The 20,260-nt window shown below is 41.1% G+C and overlaps 3 protein-coding genes across 4 annotated transcripts; all 3 read left to right on the top strand.

The window, feature by feature from the left end:
• The first annotated feature begins 491 nt into the window (after window positions 1-491).
• nfe2l3 (nfe2 like bZIP transcription factor 3) lies at window positions 492-7,595 on the top strand. Its single transcript, XM_083925613.1, has 5 exons — window positions 492-1,309; window positions 3,133-3,213; window positions 3,705-3,815; window positions 4,888-5,356; window positions 5,476-7,595. Exons 1-5 carry the CDS (start codon window positions 794-796, stop codon window positions 6,243-6,245), a joined length of 1,947 nt encoding a protein of 648 aa, XP_083781739.1. The 5' UTR covers window positions 492-793; the 3' UTR covers window positions 6,246-7,595.
• A 793-nt stretch (window positions 7,596-8,388) lies between these two features.
• Window positions 8,389-10,890, top strand: cbx3a (chromobox homolog 3a (HP1 gamma homolog, Drosophila)). 2 transcript variants are annotated; one of them, XM_083925614.1, is made up of 5 exons: window positions 8,389-8,630; window positions 9,210-9,369; window positions 9,580-9,733; window positions 9,904-9,998; window positions 10,277-10,890. In XM_083925614.1, coding segments are annotated over exons 1-5 (537 nt in total). In that variant the 5' UTR covers window positions 8,389-8,629; the 3' UTR covers window positions 10,404-10,890. The 2 variants fall into 2 exon arrangements, with proteins under 2 accessions (XP_083781740.1, XP_083781741.1); XM_083925615.1 differs by having other exon boundaries at window positions 8,405-8,467.
• A 7,169-nt stretch (window positions 10,891-18,059) lies between these two features.
• Window positions 18,060-19,851, top strand: snx10a (sorting nexin 10a; the record flags this gene model as incomplete). The annotated part of the gene is made up of 6 exons (XM_083926009.1): window positions 18,060-18,092; window positions 18,266-18,352; window positions 18,430-18,530; window positions 18,677-18,775; window positions 19,416-19,610; window positions 19,713-19,851. 6 exons carry the CDS (start codon window positions 18,060-18,062, stop codon window positions 19,849-19,851), a joined length of 654 nt encoding a protein of 217 aa, XP_083782135.1.
• Between the last annotated feature and the right edge of the window lie 409 nt (window positions 19,852-20,260).

The raw sequence follows: 20,260 nt of genomic DNA, 5'->3' as shown, positions 1-20,260 counted from the left end.
TTGTTAAATATGTTGTTTGTATAGCTGGAGTTTGAAACAAAACCAATTTCTCCCTGGGATTATTAAAGTATTTGTGATTCTGATTTTTATTCTGATATGCATGGGACATATGCAGGTCAGCAGCACAAACATCCCATAACTGCCGTTTTTAACACGTTCCTGAGAAATCCCTTTGGGTCAGCGACCTGTTGAGTGTGGGGTATTATTACTACAAATAAGGATGTCTTTCTGAAATGAGATCACTTTTGCCTATGCTATTATTTCCTGAGATGTCTGTCTTTTTAAAAGGGCTGGGGGGTTGGCGATAGTTGTCAACTGTTCCTTACTCTCATTGGTCAAAATTAGAACTGACATTCTCGTTGTCCAATCACAATCTGTTGTGGTGAGCGCTTTGTTCCAATAAGCACGAGCCATGCAAATTCTGAAACGAAGTTTTCGCAGTAGCAGAGCACACTACGGTGACAGCAGTTAGCTTCTCAGATGTTTCATTTTCTGTTTAAGTAGCGACGTTAGGAGGGGTTTTTGATAGATAGGTCTCGCTGACGAATAATCGAAGGGCAACGTTCCTGCTATGTTTGCGACAAGAGGTTCCCATTAACCGGTGAATAGCTGATAGCTAACCGCTAACCGCTAGCATAGCTATCTAACGAGTTCGCCGGTACAGGCAGGACCTCTTTGTCTGACAGGGGAAGGCGTGCTCTTTTGTTAGGCTTTTCCCTTTGTCCATTCAGGAAAGAGGAACTGTTGGGTCAGTAATTCGCAATTATTTGCAGCTCTGAAAAGTATATAGAAAATGCAAATCGCGAAAAAATACTTCGGAGAAGGCCTGATTCAGTTAACGATCTTGCTCAGTTTGATTGGAGTTCGTGTGGATATCGACAGCTACTTAAGCGGCTATTATACGCCTCTGATAGAGATTAACTTAGGTCCGAGCTCAGCCTACACCCAGACACCCTTTCATCATTTGAGAGACACTCTCGACGGATACAGTGTGCACCCAAAATGTCCCGAGTTGGACTATTTCTTTGCGAGTCGCCGGCTGCTAGACGAGGTGAGGACCCTCGGCTCGCCGCGGTTCCCCACACAGTTGAACACATGGTTGGTGCACCAAGTGTCTGCCACTGACAAGACTGACTGTGGGCCTTCAACCAACAACAACACTGATACCAGCTCAGGGTCAGAAAGCCCCGGGGAAGAAACCAGGGATGACAGTGAGCAGCTGCCTGACAGGGGCCAAGAGGTGTGCCAAACAACCCCTGCACTCGGACAAAGGCCTTGTAGCACTGGAGCCTGTGGGTTTCTTAAAGAGGCAAGTGTGTGTGAAATGTAACAGACTTAAACAGACTTGGCCACTAACTAACATGATCAACTGACTGGATGTAGTGGTGAGCTTGAGTTGAAACTTCCTCAATGCATAACAGAGCAGCTAATCAGGCAGTACTAACCATGTTACACAATAATGTGTGACCTGCCAACAAGTTACCTATTATTATTATTATATAACGTCTTCTGGTGCACCAGGAAAAAAAGATAACCTGCTGGGATAACCTTTTATCAAAACTTAAAAATGTACATTCGCTATTACTTTGTGTGGCTCTAGTCCTGGGTCCCAAATTGAAATGCAGAGATTGTTCTCTCCTACTCGTCAGATTAGGGGGCGATCATCATTGCAGTTTGGTAACTCCGGTCTAGTTAAACTAGTGACTTATCCATATAATCAGCTAACAAGACAGTCAGTTTTACAGCCTCACAAGTATTTGCTGTAACTGCCTGCTGCACCTGTCATCTGCCACTATGGAACTTGTCACATGAAACTACAATAGTCAGTAGAATTAACTTCACAAATAAAACCCTAATAGGAGCAGTGTATTGGGTGACAACAGGGCTGTAAAAACTATTTGCCAAGAGGTTCACTAACTTGTTGTTATTGTTAAAAAACATTAAAAACAAGTACCAATAATAACCAATTGAAAATATGTTTCATATTGTGTGTTGTTAACTGCCATCTGTAATCTGTGGCTGCCATTATATTTTTAAGACCGTAATCAAACCCAAGCCTTTATTATTCAACTCCCCCAGTGTTCCAGTTTTTCTAGCTCAGAGTAGAGACAGCTGCATAGTGGATGTTATGTCCTGAGGGCAGTTGATGTCGCCAATTGTGTAACTGTATCCCCGTTCTTCAGACTCAACTGCCAGCTGTGGACCTTGAGAGGTGGAGAAGCGAGGCTTAGACCCACACCCTGTTTGCTTACACAAAAGTGGTGGTCCATACTTGAACACTGACCCCCACCCCCCCACCCCAGGATTTTTGTTCACATCGATAATGTGATGTTGACACATCTTTTATTCTTTACCCGCTCTTTTGTAAGATAAATAGCTTAACTTGCTTTTAGGGTAAGATTTTGTAGTTTAAGGAAATGCAATATGTCAGCTGTGATATTTGACAGTGCAGTAAAGGTCAATAACTATCTACATTCACTGTAGGCCATTTGAAGCTGGAAAAGCTACTCCAGTAGAAGTCGACAAGCTCAGACAGAGCTTGGGCAGAGCTGTTCTGATCTATCATACGGTACAGTCTGTTATAGTTTTGCCCCTAGCATTAACGTAAAAACTGACTCAGCAGTCTTTCGCTTTTTGGAATAGGTAAGAATCTACCCCCTGTTATCACTTTTTGGAGTGGATTCAAGAATATTGTGTCCATGGCAGACAGCTGGTGACTACATTAAAGGCTGTAGTTGATGTATCAGGACTATTAAAAATCAAATTTAATTCACAAATACATCTAACACATTTCTAACATGTGTTGCAAAAAGGCCCTGTTGACAGGATAGTGAAAGAAGTTAGTTAAATGTAGTCTGTTCAGCTGATCTCTGTCCCCTTTCAGGCTACAACTGCTTATTAAAATAAACATTTTATCAGAACAGTTCTTTTCAAATCTTCTAAACTATCTAATTATCTTTGATAGTCTGATTGGGATTACTAAACCAGAAATGCAATTGTCTTAAACGTCTTTGGATGTCAGCTAACAAATTGACTGTTTTTCTCTTTCCCACCTCTCTCTTTCTCTCTGACTCTCCTGATCCCCAATTATATCTTTCCTTTCTCACCATCCGACCTTCTTCGCCTTATCAGGAGAAGGATGCTAAAGTTAAAGAGGAGGAAGAACCTGCCCCACTCACTCAGCTGGCTCACAGTTCCACACTGGAACAAGAGGTACGATCCTGGTTTGTCACAGTTGCCTTCATTTTTTACCTGTATACTGTTGAAAATGTTGCACATTGCATGAGTGTTTTCCAGTTCACTGAAATATAGCTACATTGGTTTTCTTTCAAGAGTACAGGATTTGCCAGTGTGTCAATAGGTGTGTCGTGCTTGCATAAGTATCACCATTCTGACGACAGTGCTGTTGTGGTTACACCGTGTAATATTAGGGACGTTGAAGCACAGTAATTACTGTATCACAGAGAATGACTTTGTGTTTCAGTTCCCTTTCCTACTAATCTATAAATCTAGCTTCTTCCATAGGATTTATGGGAATAATTATGCATTTTCAAAAGTTTTTTGAAAAATGTTTATTTAAGCATATACTGTGGTATTATTTTAAACCCTAGCACAAATACTTAAATTCACATTGGAGACATAGCAAAAATATGCCTCTTACTCTCAGTGCTGTATTCTGTGTATTTTCTTTACGCTTATTTCAGAGTCTGCTTGAAGGCATTGCTACACTGTCTGATCCAGCACGCCAGCCTCCTACCATTGATATTGACCAGCACTGGGGCGATTTATTCTCTTTGTCGGTTACTGACCTTGACGTAAGTTTGTGGGACACTTGGACATTTATTTTACAGAATTTGAAGTAGAGTGAGATGTTCTCTTGCAGCTCTCCCTCTCTCTGAAATAACCTGTGATTGGCCAAAGTCTCCCTTCAACATCTAGATTATTCCAAAGCCTGATAACAATATGTGCAGAGATCTAGTTTTATCTCAGAATACTTGAATAATAATATGATGAAAGCTGATAATGGATTTGTTGCCCTGCAATACCAAAAATAAATTAATGTCAGCTTGCAAATAGTAATTCAGATGCATAATCTAGGACCCATTAGCATGTTACAATGCAAATATTTAGTATCCTGTGATGACCTAGTACAAGTTGTGGAGTTTTTTTCAAAATTGCAAAGACTTAAGCCCAGTTCAAACCAAAGATTCGCAACGCAAAGAGTTGAAACTTTCAACGTGTGGGTCTGCAAAGCTCTGAAACCTGCCAGTGCAGACCAATCCGACGAGACGACATGGTGTCTCATCTCCATAGCAACGCCTCTTTGTACATCCGTCCTGACCTCCGTCTTTTCAGGTTTTTTCATAGCTGGATATAATTTGTATCATTAGAAAATATAAAGGAGGACAGAGGCAGTGAGGTACTCGCTACAGCTGCATCTATAAAGAGAAGAAGCAGAGAAAATACCATTTTTCCCCCTGATTCACTGCTTTGTCCTGGATTACTGCGCTTGCTCTCCTTATTCATTGTTTTGCTCGCTCGACCCTCTATCTCTCGCTCCGTCTTTTTTTCCTCTCTCTCTCACACACTTGTTGAGCCCGTTTATTAGGGCCTTTTCAACCAGCTGACAGTTTGTCATAGACTTGACCAGTGGACTATGCTAAGACTTGATTGGCTGTTGAAACAGGTGACGTGTTAAATTCTAAAACCAGCTGCCTGTGATTTGACAAGTTGAATCCTACGACGACATCAGCCGGCTAGGTTCACAACTAGATGGATCAGTTCAGGCCGCTGCAACTCTCACCTGCTACGTTTGAAAACAGTTGCGTTGCGAATCTTTGGTCTGATCTGGGCTTAAAACTCAGTCAAAATGTATGTCTCGTGTAGGACTTGGACTCCCTTGTTACTGAGCGTCTGTCAGACCTCAGTACAGACATCACCAGCGCCATCAGCCAGGATGTCAGTTTGCATGATGCTATGGTAACCAGTGCCGGCGTGTTTGGTGTGGCGTCTGAAAGAGTGGAGTCAAGGCCAGTCACCCAACAACAAAGAACCCTCTTCCGACTGGAATCCACAGGCTCCTCACACTCGGACCCATCACCGGGGATGGCAGTGGGTCTGGCTGCTCTCCCCTTTGCTTCTGTGTGTAATATAACTGGAAATGTGTCAGTGCATAGTGCACTGGGTGGCTGTCTGGATGAGGCAGTGTTTGACCAGATTAATCAGCTAGGTTTGGAAGGTCTGGACACCCAGCTGATGAGCTCTCTGGAGAGCATAGACCCACATGTCCTCGAGGACTTGGACTCAGACTCTGGTCTCTCCTTGGAGAGCAGCTCTGGAGGTCCAGTCTCCCCAGGTTGGTTTAAAGCTCTACAAAAACTTGTAGATTCACTGTCTTTATTTATATATTTAGACATATATAAGAAATGGTTTGTTGTACATACTCATAAAATAATTAACTACTCCCTAATCCAGGCTCATCCGAGATGTCGTCGTCATCCAGTTCATTCTGTGAGGATGAGTGTGGAGCTACAGGTTACAGCAGTGATATGGATTCAGTCCCCTCAAAAGGCATCATGGAGTACAACACAACTTGGTCACCCGTTGATCTGAGTGAGTGTGTGTGGCATGACCACAGCTACTCATCTCCTGCTTTCTTCAACCAGCCATCAGTAACACTGCCTCACAAAGGTATCAAAGAGGAGCCTCTCAGCGATGATGACGGGCCAAAGTTTGAAGACAGGGAGATGAGTCGCGATGAGCTGCGCGCCCGTGCAATGTGCATCCCTTTCTCTGTCCTGCAGATTGTCAACATGCCTGTGGATGAGTTCCTGGAGGTCCTTGACGGCCATGGCTTCTCCCCTGAACAGGTCACCCTCCTGAGGGATATCCGCAGGCGGGGAAAGAACAAACTGGCTGCGCAAAACTGCCGGAAGCGCAAACTAGATGCCATCACAGGACTGCAGGAGGAGGTGGAGAGGTTGCACGCCCAGAGAGGCAGGCTCCTGAGAGAGAAACAGCTTACAGCCAAGACAATGGGTGCTGTGGGCCAGCAGATAAAGCAGCTGACCAGAGACGTCCTGGCCCGGCTGAGGGATGATTCAGGACGGCCCCTGAACCCAGAAAGATTCACCCTGCAGTGCGGGGCTAATGGGAGGGTAGTAGTTCAGCCTATAAGACGGCCTGCTGTCTCCACATCAACGGGCAACAAAACAGACAAGAGAAAGAAGGAGAAGAAGCAATGATGCAATATTGCCAGCTGAGACTCGATCTTTTAGGTGTTTGGATATTTCTGAACTTATTTGCCTGATTCTGTTTTTTTGGGATCTCCTCTTTTGTGTGTGTGGATTCACCGCTGTTGGGAGCCTAAATGGGCAAAAGAGAAAGGAAAAACTCACAACGTGGATAAAAAAAAAACTGTAAATAAAATTTCTCATGCGGGAAAATGTAGCTTACACACTGGACATTTTTTGCTTATTGACGATGGACAAGGCACCTGAGGCAGTTTGGGGGATCAGCTAAGCTGCTGGTGATGCTACCAGTCTCTGTGTGCCTGTTAACATTAAAGTCAACGAGTCTTGCCGTTTTCACAAACAAACGTAGACAACCTGGCCAGCAGTGTGACACTTACTGTCTATAGAGATCTTGGAGGAGGATTTTGTTTGTTTGTTTTCATGTAATCTTGCCCCTTAATGTATACCTATTCAGTATAAGGAAGAGGTTGAAGATTGTATTTATTAAAGTTTCTGAGGTTCCTAAAATGCTTGTATGCATCATGAGACTGTCAGTGACAGTATCGTTTTTTTCAAAATGTTAAGTTTATCTCAAAGTGGTGAGAATATTGGGACATGCCTATCTAAAGTTTACAGATTTGTTTTAGATATTTGAGGGCATGTGCTGTAGAAATTTGTACTGAAATGTTTTCCTTATGTCTTGATGACATACAATATACCAATGATTAAACTTAAAAGGCCTTAATTTACATTGGATAGGTTTTTTGGTTATTGTTTGTGCACATGATCCCCAGTGCACATTGTCATAATAAAATTGTATGAGATCAAACATCTTATGTTTTACATTAATATTGAATAATCTGTTTCAAGGTCAACTTTGTTTAACCTTTTCATTTGAATTGTTTAAGCATTTTGGCAAAATTATATTCTACCCCACGGCTTAGTTTAGTTATATCTTTTGGCTAAATACATTTTAAAATCCTTTTTTAGGGAAACTTAAATGCACTCTACAAATTCTTCATTAATGTATTGGCTCTAAATGGACCTAAACCCCCCCATTACAATCACCAACTCTATCTAATAGGACTGAATGTTGGATGTTGCTTTTTTATGTATTTGAGATTATCTGAGAGTTGAAGTATTGAGTAAAACTTGCCATCTTATTCATGGGCACGTGTCTTTTTACAGCCAGCTGAGTGAGTGAGTTCAATGGAGAAAGGTGCATAAAGTAATTGTAACTCATAAGTGTTTCTTTTTCCTAGTTCTTCACAAATTTGTATTTAATTTTCTGGTTTTACCAAGAGTTTACTTTTCTGTTTGTAAAGCTGTTTTCCTTTGTTGCTGGGGGAAAGTGTTTTTGATTGCATGGTGATTGTTTACTGTTGATAGTATGAATTTGCTTAGGGAATTTGAAATGCTCTTGCAGACATTGTTCTTTCTGATTTAAAAAAAAAAAAGAAAAGAAAATAGCCTGTCTCATTCTTGTCACTCTTTTAGGAACATGGCTATCCCTCCTTAAATAACCTGCATTGGTAGCAGGATCTACATGCTAAATTGATCTTTTAGATGCTAAAAGATCATGCCCTACATTTCATTTTCATGTCAGTAGTTCTTGACCTTGCGGCCTCGTATCTCAGCGTTTGACGGAGGGTTAAAACGGAGTAACACATTCCAGAGCGAGTGAGCCATGGATGCACCTAACACCACTAACTGACGTGTAATTGCTGAAGCTCAAGAAGTCAGAGAGAGGGATAGCATAGATGGATCTTTTAACAGCTTTTTTTTCTGTAGAAGAGTCACTACTCCAGTATATACCTATTTATACAGACAGCTCAAAAGACCTGCAACTGCAGACAACCAGGGCGGCTTTTTCTGTTCAAGAAAGAAAAATGAATAATAAAGTATACATTTAATGTTCTGGGATTTTATTCAGTGGCAGGGGTTAGAGTTAATCAGTTCAACATAAAGACGGGTAGGTTGAGAAAATAGTTTTTTGAGTGGCGTTTTTTCCTCATAAAACAGTGTTAACGGATAGGAGACCATCTCTGACTCACACTCCAAAGCTGAAGGTGGCGGTATTACACCTAATACGCGGAGCGCATTTTCCTAGGCACCCGTAGAAGGTTTACATGCGCTTTTGGCGCGCCCACTGTGCAGTTCTGCAGACAAAAGATAAGCGAAGGTTGACCGCGTGGTAAGAAGGCATCGGTAAACCAGTTCCTGTTGTTTTTCGGGTGTGTATCTGATGCGTATGCAGAAGTAGTTTCATTTAAACCCTGCATTGTGCAACAGGTAGCCTAATTGTCCATTTTTCAACCGATTGGCACCGGCAGGCTAACGGTAGCTTTCCTTTTTTCAACTGGACCCTGTAGCAGGCAACGCAGTTTTGCACAGAAAGTGAGCCATGACGATAAGTTACTCCAAAATATTAGCTAGCTAGCTAAATGTTTGAATGTTTATAATGTATAATGTATGCTAACATTTCACAGTATTCTGCATTGTTTCGACTACTTAACATTAACAGCAGTTTGTATTGCATACTCGGGCCTTGAGCGTTTTTGTTTCTTAGCAAGCCTGGTGTTATCATTAATGGGCTTATTGAGGTTGTTTCTTCACAACGTTGCATTAAAGTCAGACATTTTCTCTACAGCCAAGGCCTGAGATGTATAGTTTGCACTTACATGATATTATGATGTGTTTTGTCTAGCTTAGAATAACGTTATTCTTTTTGCACCACGCGCAGCTATCTTGATTCGCTACTTAGCATTTCACGCGCTGTCGTGTTCATGTACGTTGCTAGGTGCTTTATGTCATAATGAAGTCAGTTAAAGTTATTGCAACGAGTTGGTCCACGGCCTCTGGATCGTGGCTGATTCGGGGCATAAAGAGTTACAACTCCATGCACATCGACGTGGATTATTGGGATAGCATTGCAAGAATCTTTTGCAAAGTTGACACACTACTTCTCGTTTTCAGTGAACAACATGGGCAAGAAGCAGAACACCAAGAGCACCGTAAAGAAGGATGCACAGGACACACAGGAGGAGCCTGAGGAATTTGTTGTGGAAAAAGTACTTGACCAACGTCTTGTTAATGGGAAAGTAGAATTCTTCCTGAAGTGGAAAGGATTTACAGAGTGAGTTTCCTGGGACGCCTGCCCCTCCCCCTCTGCTGAGCTGGAAGTGCTTCCCTGGTATGGGGTTGTGCTTTGCTTTTGTCCATAGTTATTTTGGTTGTACGAATAAGCTGCCGATCTGCATAGAAGCTAGTTAACTGTAATGTTGGCATTTGTATGTAAATCCGTGTTAAGGGGGTGCAAACGGTGACCCTCTCCCTGCTCATTTAGGGCTGATAATACCTGGGAGCCAGAGGAGAACCTGGATTGTCCAGAGCTGATTTCAGCGTTTTTGGAAGCACAGAAGAACGTTAAGGAAAAGCCTGCACCCGTTAAGAGGAAGGCATCAACAGATGAGCCTGAGACGGAAGCCAAGAAGAAAGATGTGAGTTCACCCGACAGTGTCATATGCCTCTCACACAAAAATTGAATTTATTAGTGGGAATCCTTCACATGAATATCATTTCCTAAAACTCAGAAAAGATGTCGCATGTAAACATTACCTTGTTTCCACCCAAAAGTTGTTAAAGTAGTTGTTTTCACCACCCCTCGCAGGCTGAGAAACCACGTGGCTTCGCTAGGAATCTTGACCCAGAGCGGATCATTGGTGCAACAGACAGTAGCGGGGAGTTGATGTTCTTGATGAAATGGTGAGTACAGAAGGAAATGGTCTGTAATCGTCTTGTGCTCTTGAAACATTCAATAATTCCCATCAGTGAATCCATAGTTACTTGTGATGATACTCTGGCTTTGTTATATTCATCAGGGATAAGTAAGATGTACATTCGTCCGGGTGCCGCTGCTGTAGTAAAATGTTTCTCCGGTTTAAGTAACTTCTAACCTGATATGAAAAATGATGGATTTGCTCATAAATGAGGGACCGCAGCAGTTACTGTAATGTCTTTCTCCCCCTTTGCCCTTTCTTTAGGAAAGACTCAGATGAAGCAGATTTGGTCCCAGCCCGTGAGGCCAACACTCGCTGCCCTCAGGTGGTTATTTCCTTCTATGAGGAGAGACTGACATGGCATTCCTGTCCAGAGGATGAGGCTCAGTAGTACAGTCCTCTGGTCCCTGCAGTCCCTTGTACCGCTCAACACCTTTTTCCTCAGGACTGAATTTTCTCCTCTGGCTTGCCGTTTAGTTTTAGCTATAGTTATTTTTAAAGATGTTTAAGCTTGCGCATTGTATGGCTGTCAAGGAGGGTTATGTCGTTGTACATATTAGCTGCACTGTAAGAGAGTGGGTGGTGGTCGTGTTGAGATCCATAATGAAGCGAAGATACAGTATGTCAGTATGTTTTGATGTGGTGGCATTTTTGAAATGATATTCTTTGATAGGAGCCATCGCCACCCACGTTCATGCCTGGTCAAATTTTGTAAATTCTAAATGGCTACTCTTGTCTGTGAAGGTGTCAAGCACCTCTGTCACCATGCTTTATTTTTTTCTTTTTCACACTAGTGCTAATGGTTTTTTTTAAGTGCTTTTTTTTTTTTCTTACTGTATGTATATATGATTTGAAGTTCTAAATAAAGGTTTTATTTGACCAAATTCCATTGTGCTGTTTTATGGTTTAAAAAATGTCTATGGTAGGTACTTTCTTCCCCTTTTACAGAGGTTCATCATGCATAGCCAAATTTAAATCCTTGCCTTGGTGCCAGCAGAAACAATGAACTACGAAGTAAGGACACAATTCTAAATTGTTTGTGAACACTGTCCTGACAGCATGTTTGACCTCTACCCTGCACACAACAGGTCAGACGGTCTAAGATCGTACATAATATTGCTTCACTATCTAAACTAGTGAGTTCTGTTAATCACTCAATGGCACAGACACTGAGACATGCCCTTTTACCTAAATATTTAAGTGTCAGACTGGATATGTCCTCCTTTAACTCCTTATCTATCTGAATCTGAAGCCCACCTGCACATGTGAGTTGTACAGTACTTAAGCATTTTGCTATGAGAGACTTTATACTTTTACTCCACCAGATGCAACCTTTAATTCTAAGTTTTTCTGTACATAAAACAAGCTCAATGATTATGCAAGTCCCTCTTTGATTTAACTTATAAGATTTTAAATGTAAGGTTTTTATTTTGTGACAGAATATCTTTCTAATTTATAAATATATCTGGTTGTGGCATTGCTGCTTTTACAGTTAAATATCTCAACCCCTGCCCGTGTGTGGGAGTTTAATATCATCAAAGCCCAGTACTTCTCAAAACCTCTAACAAACAGTTCAGCAGTGATGGGTCCTCAGTCGGGCCATGTTGCCAGATGGCATTGCAACCTCTGCAGCAGTGTGGAGAACAGTCTCATGACCGGCATTAGGGCATGGGAGATGGACTTTGGACCTTTAGTGCTGGCATTGGTTCTGCCGAGGTTACTAAGGCAACTCACAAGAGAATCTGGTTTCTGTTGAAAAAAACATAACATCCCTAGACAGATATAGTGACAAGGGCCTCTTCCAAAAGGGCTGCTATCAGGATTATCCAGACTATTTAAAAAAATGTTAATTTAATACACTGGGGGAAAAAAACAGGCCTCCTACGGGCCCTTAGAAACATTAAATGTGATTGGATAGATATGGGACACATCTACCCAATCAGCTGCCATCATGTGGCTGGGTACATAGGGTCAGTTTTGTTGTCAAATGATACGTCACTCACTGTTGCCAGACAGTTTAGGCAAAATGTCAGAAAGGAAATGTGACAGCAGAGCACAAAAAATAATAAATATATAATATAATAATAAAAGCTCAATGACTGAAAGAACAACAGGACCAAGATCCACTAAAGAAAATTTCTACATCGACAGGATTTTTAAAGGTTGTGGACACTTCTTTTGTTCTAGTTTTTTTTTTTTTTTCTCTGATTAAACATGATTAATAATGTGGGGGGCCTAAACAAATAGTAGCCTAGGGGCCCATGACCACCCTAATCCGCCACTAGTTACAAGTACTGAGGCTGCTAAACAACAAGATAGCAGGTCCGTGTAAACATTTAAGATAAAAGGAAACTAGGGAAGAGTTTAAACACATTTGAAATCTGGAATAGCCTATCTTGATTAAATCAAACCTTTAATCAGTACAGCATAGTCATGCAAATCGGCAGACCTCGCCTGCATTTAACCCAAGGTAGAAGAATATTTAAGGCCACTCACATCCCACTAGCTGTGTTGTGCTTTTGGATTTAACAGGATTTTGAAATATACTTCAGATGACTTTGGTAAGAACTCTTTTGTTATTTTATTCATTGTAAACTGTTATTTCAGACAATATGTGTACAAGTGGTGATAGTAGTTTTCCCATTCTGGTGTTGTTTGGCCTGGAATTTACAGGGATTGTTCTTAATTCAGTGGCACTGGCATCAGACTTGGTGAAAGAGTAAAAGTGATTGGTAGTATAACATGACCAATGTAGGTGTTATAGTCCTATCTGATGCTTTGGAATTGCGAGTGGATGCTGGATTGAGATTTAGATTAACCATCATGGAGGAATGCAGAGGTAGGTGGCCACACTTCTTTCTTACAGTCACTGATGACCTGAGCTACACTCTTTTAGTACATATTACACACTTATATACGGCAAATAGTTGTTATGACATAACTTTAACTGGAAGATGATAGGATAAAAGGACACCAGCACATGTCTTTTTGTAATTCAACATGAAATAGCCTACAGGGCTCCTGCGCGGTATGGAAAAGTATCTAATTTAATTTGAGTTATTCCAGGTCTGAATAAGTATGGAAAAGTGTTTGTGTTGTTTCCAGACTATTATCTTACTTAATAAATAAAATATATTACTGTATACAAATCAAAACAAGCGTACTAATGCAACACAGCCGACCTGTAGATGATATGAAACTAATCAAGCAGGCTGTAGAATGGTGTCGGGTTACCATGGTTACCGTTGGCCTTGTGACTGTGAATCTCATTTATTTCATTTCATGTGTCGTCTACATTTGATTTCTGATTTATTTTTGTATTATCATTTTATTTATTTACAGTATGTTTACTTCATCTAATAGCCAATGAAGCAAGTACTTATGTTTTCTGTTGTAGTTCCTGGTTAACTTTACATCTCTACTGTTACGGTCTATAGGGGTTGCAGGTACACAGTTATTAATTGCACTCTTTCAGCATTTAGCTTGAATAAAATGCTGTGTATTGAACATGTCTCGGTTTGGACTTCTTCTATGAGCGACAATACGTAGGTAAAAACATCTTGTACGCAATTACTTGGCAACATAATGGCATACATACTCAGAATTTAACATCTAACAATGTTGGTATTCAGATATTTAATAGTGACTGAAAAATCCTCTGAGAAGTCTGGGAATTTGAGTCTGGAAAAGTATGGAGTTTTGAAACTAAAAATGTGTGGGGAACCCTGAGCCTATATAATATGAGGCCAAAGGGCAGGACTTTTATGACTACTGAGTGAAGTGCTTAGGTTGGATATTCTTATATGTATAAATTAACAAAGGAAACTTTCTGTCCTCTCTTTTAACTGCATCCCCCAATTTAATTTTGATTTGAAATGACCTAGTTCAATACAGGGGTTACTCCATCCCCTGTTCCTGAGATGGACAAAAGCCCTATTCGGACAGGACTAGTTTAAAGTGGGGATGTGCGGTAAGGTCATTTTTGTAGTATGTCAGTAATTATTCCGGAGAATGTCAGTAAAATTATGGTGATTTTCACCTTCTGTAAAACTGGGAAAAATACTTCACGTAAAACTAGTCCCCGTCCGAATACGACCCTCTGCGAAACCTATGTTGATATTCCGTCATATCCTGTCAATACGTAGTTTCCGCATATTTTTGAGCATGGGAGGCACTTAAAGAAGCACGTTAATCACTTTTTTAGATAAACGATTCTGTCCTTTAGTTTCATGTTTACTTATTTTTGTGATATCAGGAAGCTGCATAGCACGCAACTTGATGACAGTGAGGTGGCATTGTGCCTTAAATTAAATTAAACAATTATTTTCTTGTCCCAGTCATTATCTGTCCTGGATTACAAATATGATGTTTGCGGAATTAAAAGATTATTTTTCATGATAAGAGCTTGACATTTCATTTTATTGTCAGATTGTTCAGTGAAAGGCTCTGAAAAAAAGCGTAATGAGAACGTTTCATGTTGCCTATGTGACGTCACGTCATCAAGCTTTCCGTCCACTTCTGAACTCTGAGCGCTGCTGCTGCGTCTTCTGGCGAACTTGCCAAGTCTAAACTACTAAACCCACATTCATTTAACGATCATGTAATTCTGCAAGTACATGTGTAATCCAGGAAAGATATTGACTCGGACCAGAAAGTAGACACCAATGTAAATTTTTCAGGAGCTGAGGTCCCATGGGGTCTACCGGAAGCTGTATTACCGGGGCGGGATTTAGAGTGGCAGAGTCCTGCCCCTCCCGCTAGACCCCCATGGGACCTCTGAGATCGTAAAAAATGAATGGGCCTCAATGCAGATAATTTAAGAATTTGCTGGTCCCAGTCGTTATATGCCCTGAGTTATTTCACCCATTTATTGTGCAATTGTTCAGTTCAAAGCTACTGAGGAGAAAACACAAAGAGAAAGACTACATGCCATGCCGCGTATGTGACATCACGGCATCACCCTTTCTCACAGTGCCGATCAAACAAAGAGGCTGATGTGTTTTGTTCCATGCCCTGACTTGTAATAGTTTTCACCCCATTCCGATGCTACTATCCTCACCTTGGAAAAAAGCGGTGAAGTGGAGCAGATATATTGCCATGTCTATACCAGGGTACCAAGCACGGGTGGTGACGTACATCATTCACGTCAAGAGCAGAGAAGAGTTGAGGTTCACAAAGCATGTCACACAGAAACCTACCAATATCAAACTTCTTCGCAATAAATTGTATTTTTGTCATTTAAAATTTTTCTTTGTCTCTAGCGGAGATTACACAGGCTTCGCGAGTCAAGTACATGCATTCCTGTGTCTCTAGTGGGAAACACACCGGCTCCGGGAGTAAAGTGCAGGCAGCCAGCATTTACGATCTATGATTTAAACTGATATTCAACACAGTACCATGCTCACAGACTGTGAAACACCGACCCTCACGGCCCGAATCCTCCCGCTGCTCAGGATTAGCATCCAGTGTATGTGCCATCGATCATAGGCTATACTGCAAGTCATTGTGCATGTGTGGCTTTTTAATTAGCATAACAGAGCTAACGCGTTGTGTTCCAAACCATCTGTTTGTACAGTTGATTGAAGAAGATCATTTGTCACTTATAGTAACACCACCACACGAATGACTGCAGTCCAGGTCGAGATGAAGGACTTAGCATGCTAATCCTGACAACTAGCCTCCTAGGCTGAGTGAGGGTCAGTGGCTAGCTGTCACTCAAGAGGCCGCGCCCCAAATTATTCATAAACTTTAGCCTCCAATAAAATAAAAACTAGCCTGATACAAGTAATCACCCCCCTCAGTGTTGTCATGGAGATATGACCTAAACACACAGACTAGAATGTTTTTCTGTACCATGCCTTAAATAGCTTTAATTATGCTGTGAAAAATGACCTGTTTAACATGGGGGTCAATGAGAAATGACTCTATCATGCAAACTACTCCTACTGGACACTTGGAGAACTGCAGTTTTTGGCACTAACGTATTAGATCCACCAGGACTGTAGGACCAGTAGCTGTGGTGGGGGCTTGGTGTTAGGCTGCAAGGCAAAATGGACTGACTTCAATGTTAAATGTTCAACGTTAAACACTAACATGTTAGTATTTGTTGTTATAGGTACCTAAATGGGCAATATATAAACAATAAAACTTAAAACGACATAACTTTGATAATTATATCAAGCATTGAGGATGAGTTTATCATTTAAGATGCAGTCCAGATGTCATAGGTCGGCTATTACGTGAGGTCATATATTTCACCTGTTGCGTTCAATGCCTCCGTGAGGTCGCCTCCTCCCACCAGGTGAAACCATTTAAACGGGTTCATTAGGGACAGGTGTGTACTGAGGACACAGCCAACACGTTCCACTCCAGAGGGATAGCGTCGCCTCTCTTTAAATGTATTCATTTTTTAACGGCATTTTATTTTGTGTATAATTTATTAAGGTAGGCTGTGTCCTGTAAGGGACTGGAAACGCGTCGATCCTGTGGCGAAAAGTTTGTATCAGCAGCAGTTCACACCAGGAAAGGGCTGTGCTTCACGCCACACCACTAAGCTGCTCCAGTTTGTTCGCAAACACCGCACTGCTGCTGGGGAAGTGCGCACGGAAAGAGGTAGGAGGATACTGGAATTAAAATGTGATCGGTTTTGTAGCAGACGCTTATTGTAGTTCGAGCAGGAGCTGTTTTTCCACCCAAAGGCAGTAGACTAAAGTTTGGCGCTTCATTTGGCCTACCTTTTTGATATATTGTCATTTTGTCCACAATTAATAGGGTCATTATCTTTTAAAAATGATTTCAGTCTTAAGTGGAATGGTAGTTACCCATTGGCTATTTAGTTTATCAGCTATAATGCCATTGCCTCATTTTGAATTCAGGATATCAGACAGTAGCCTGCCATAGGTTCTCCATATGTTAATGACTTGTTTTGTATGATCCGGATCAGGGCTGACAGTGACACAAATTACATGTTTTTGGTCATAAATCTGTGATTTAGTGCACTGTAGCCCAAATTAATGTGATCATATTATGTAACCCATGGCTGGGGAAAAAAAACCTACCCTGAAATTTCACTTTCAGCAAGCACCCTGTTGTTCCCATATAGCCTGAGGAGATTGTGTGGAATTTATTGATTTGCCTTAAGCAGCAGTGGTTTCTTTTTTTCTTTCTTTTAACTCTGGGAGTTTTTTACAGCACTATTACCATAAACTATAAATTGTCATGAAATAGAACATGCAGGACACCCTATTACAGGGTATATCAAATTACAAGGGTCTATAATGGCGTATGATTTCATGTTTTATGGACTTTATGGATCAGGGTCTCTCTTCGAGGTTGCCTCGGGTTCTTTTGTTTGTCAGGCATTGTTTGTATTGATTTTCTCTGCTTGTGTTTGTAAATGATGTCTTTATGGTCAGGAGGCAGATGATCCAGCATGCTGCTGAAGCCTTTTGATATGCCTGTCATGTGAGGGGGAATGCAATTGTAGAATCTTAAGGATAAGCCTGATGTCATGTGTGAACATTCATGAAGTCACTTTATTTAAGGAGAAAATGGTGTTCTGGCGTAGCTTTAGTAGGAAAATGTTGCATCTTGGTAAATGTTCATAATGGTGTATACACACTAACTTTCATTGTTCAGTGAATGGACTAAGACCTGGCTGTTTTTGTGTATGTTCCTGTGTTAAGATGTTCATTTCCCCCATCAAGCTAAATCCTCCTCCCTTGCCCTTTGTTCCCTTTTTTATGCTACATCAGCTCCAAATGGTTGCACTTTTGGATCCTTACAGTATTAATCACCAGCCAAGCCTTTGCTTAACAAAATAGATCCAGCATTGAAACCAATGGACTTTGGCTGCCGGATTACTGTTAAACTTTTTACTACGTTTCTACTGTTTTCATGAAAAAATCAACAGTTGGGTGAAATGGCCTGTTTTGTTTTCTCTATAGTTATCAAATGCATCACCTCAGACAAAAGTATCTAAAATTATTTTTGAACAGATCACTTTCAATGCAACAAACTCTTATCTCTGGCAGGTTTTGGACCCACTATGGACAGTATGCTGGACAATCTGTCAAAATCTGTAAGTGGTCAAGCATGCTCCATTACAGCATCTCTTCCTGTTTATTTTTAATAGCACCCCAGATTCAGGCCTAGTGGAAGGTCATGTTGTTAAACCGTGTTTCCTTTGAATGCTGAGTGTTTTTCATCTTCATGCCTTGTCATGTAATGGAGGTCTGGTTTTAAATTTTCTAGGAGTTCATCAGCATTTGCGTTCAGGATCCAAAGCTTGTTAAAGATGACATGTGGCACACACACGTCGACTACGAGATCTGTTTACATGTAAGTGCCGCTCAGGAGATTTTATTTTTTCCTCACTTTTTATGATGGGTGTATTGAAATGCTGTCTGTCTTTGCAGACCAACAGCATGTGCTTTCGAAAGAAGAATTCCTGCGTAAGGCGACGTTACAGTGAGTTTGTCTGGCTACGTGCTTGTCTGGAAAGGAATGCTCTGATCATGTACGTTCACAAGTTCATACCCCAATTACATATAATTTATTGAAATTGTGTTGTCTTACTCTAAATCAGATGTACATTGTATTGACATTGATTGAGCTTGCAGTATGGTTTCTCTAAGTGTGTTTATACTGTTATTCTCTGTCCAGGGAGTTACCCAAGTTGCCGCCCTGGAACCCCTTCTTCAGTCTGAGGAACAAAGAGCAGGTCTTGCAGAGGATGACGGGCTTCCGGGAGTTTTTAGAAAGGTAAGTTGCTGTACAGCTAAAACATGGCAGCAATCAAACTAGAGACCCTGGCAAAGTACTCAACCCTCCTCTGTGGTAGTTGCTGCTACAGTAGGTGTTTTGAGGAAAACATTCTGCCCAATCATCGTTCTTCTGATCTTTTTGAGGGGAAGTAGCGACGGACTCCCTGCAAAAGAGCAGTTAATCTATTCTTGTTCCAGCTGCCAGGATGTCTTGGCTCAAAAACCTCATTCACATCCTTGTTTGAGACGATTATTCCCACTAATTTATTGTTTGTCCCACTCGTAATGTTGTGAGTGACTGCCCCACTGAGCAGGCAGTGTGAGCATTATCCTATGATAACAGTGAGTGTGCGGGCAGTATGAGTGGGGCATGTCAGGGATTCATGTGCACTCAGTACGTTCTACAGACTGACCCGGTACTTACACGACACTAAAGGGTCGTTCATAAGATTTGTTTGTTAATTTTCACCCATCACTAAGTGGTACCCTTTTACACTGCTCCTCTTCACAAGGCTGTTAAGAATTAATCTGCTGAAAGCAAGAGCACTGTTGGACTCAAAGGTGACCTTGCAACAACTATTTTTAGATGTCTGCTTTCCCTAGTTGAAATTGTGCCAATGATATCTCTCCTTCTCTAGTGTTCTTCAGACACCTTTGTTGTTATCGGACAGTCGACTCCATCTGTTTCTCCAGTCAGACCTCAGCATCACAAGGATGGAAAGGTGCGCTCTTGGTAAGACCAGGTACACGGTGGCTGAAGCCATACAACGCTCAAACAGCGGTGGCATCAGAAGATTAGACGGCAAGGCCTCCCTTGACTCTGACTGTGAAAGGTACACTCTTGGACAAAATAGTCTACATGTTTTGAAAGAATATATATATATTTTTTTAAATGGCTAATGCCGTACTGACTCCATCCATTTTCCTCCCCACAGCTCTTCTTCGTCAGGCTTGGGACTAAGTGAGGACACTCCGGTGCAGGGAAGCCCCGTCCCCTTCTTCGAGTCGTCTGACAGAGACTCAGAGCTGTTCGGCTGTCTTACAGAATCCCCCGACCCACTCATTGCACCTTGATCCACAGCAGAACCTGTTTAATATTCCATGGCGCTCTTTCTTGGTGAACTGGACATCAAAAAGCTTTGTTTTATTTTGTGGACATTCTTTCACTTAGACATTTGTTGTTTTAATGCTTTGCTTTAGTTTTCTCTTAAAGCAATACTATAATTTAATTTGGTGTGTACTTGAAAAGAATATGTTTTAAAAAAATATATAGTAAATCTACATATATAGAATTCTTAAAATATAACGTTTTATTTGCACTGAAGCTGTACGAAGGTTGACAAAGGATGTTCTGGGAAGTTTTAGAAAAATATTTGAATACTTTTATGATTTGTTAATGGATGAATAAATTGTCTTTTTTAAAAGAACAAGACTTGCTTCTTAAATATTAATTTAATATATAATTTGGCATGCACTTTTCTTT

This window comes from Echiichthys vipera (assembly GCF_963691815.1).
Source record: "Echiichthys vipera genome assembly, chromosome: 13".
Taxonomy (NCBI): Eukaryota; Metazoa; Chordata; class Actinopteri; order Perciformes; family Trachinidae; genus Echiichthys; species Echiichthys vipera.
The sequence above is the reverse complement of the archived record's forward strand: the minus strand, read 5'-3'. Positions and strand labels throughout refer to the sequence as shown.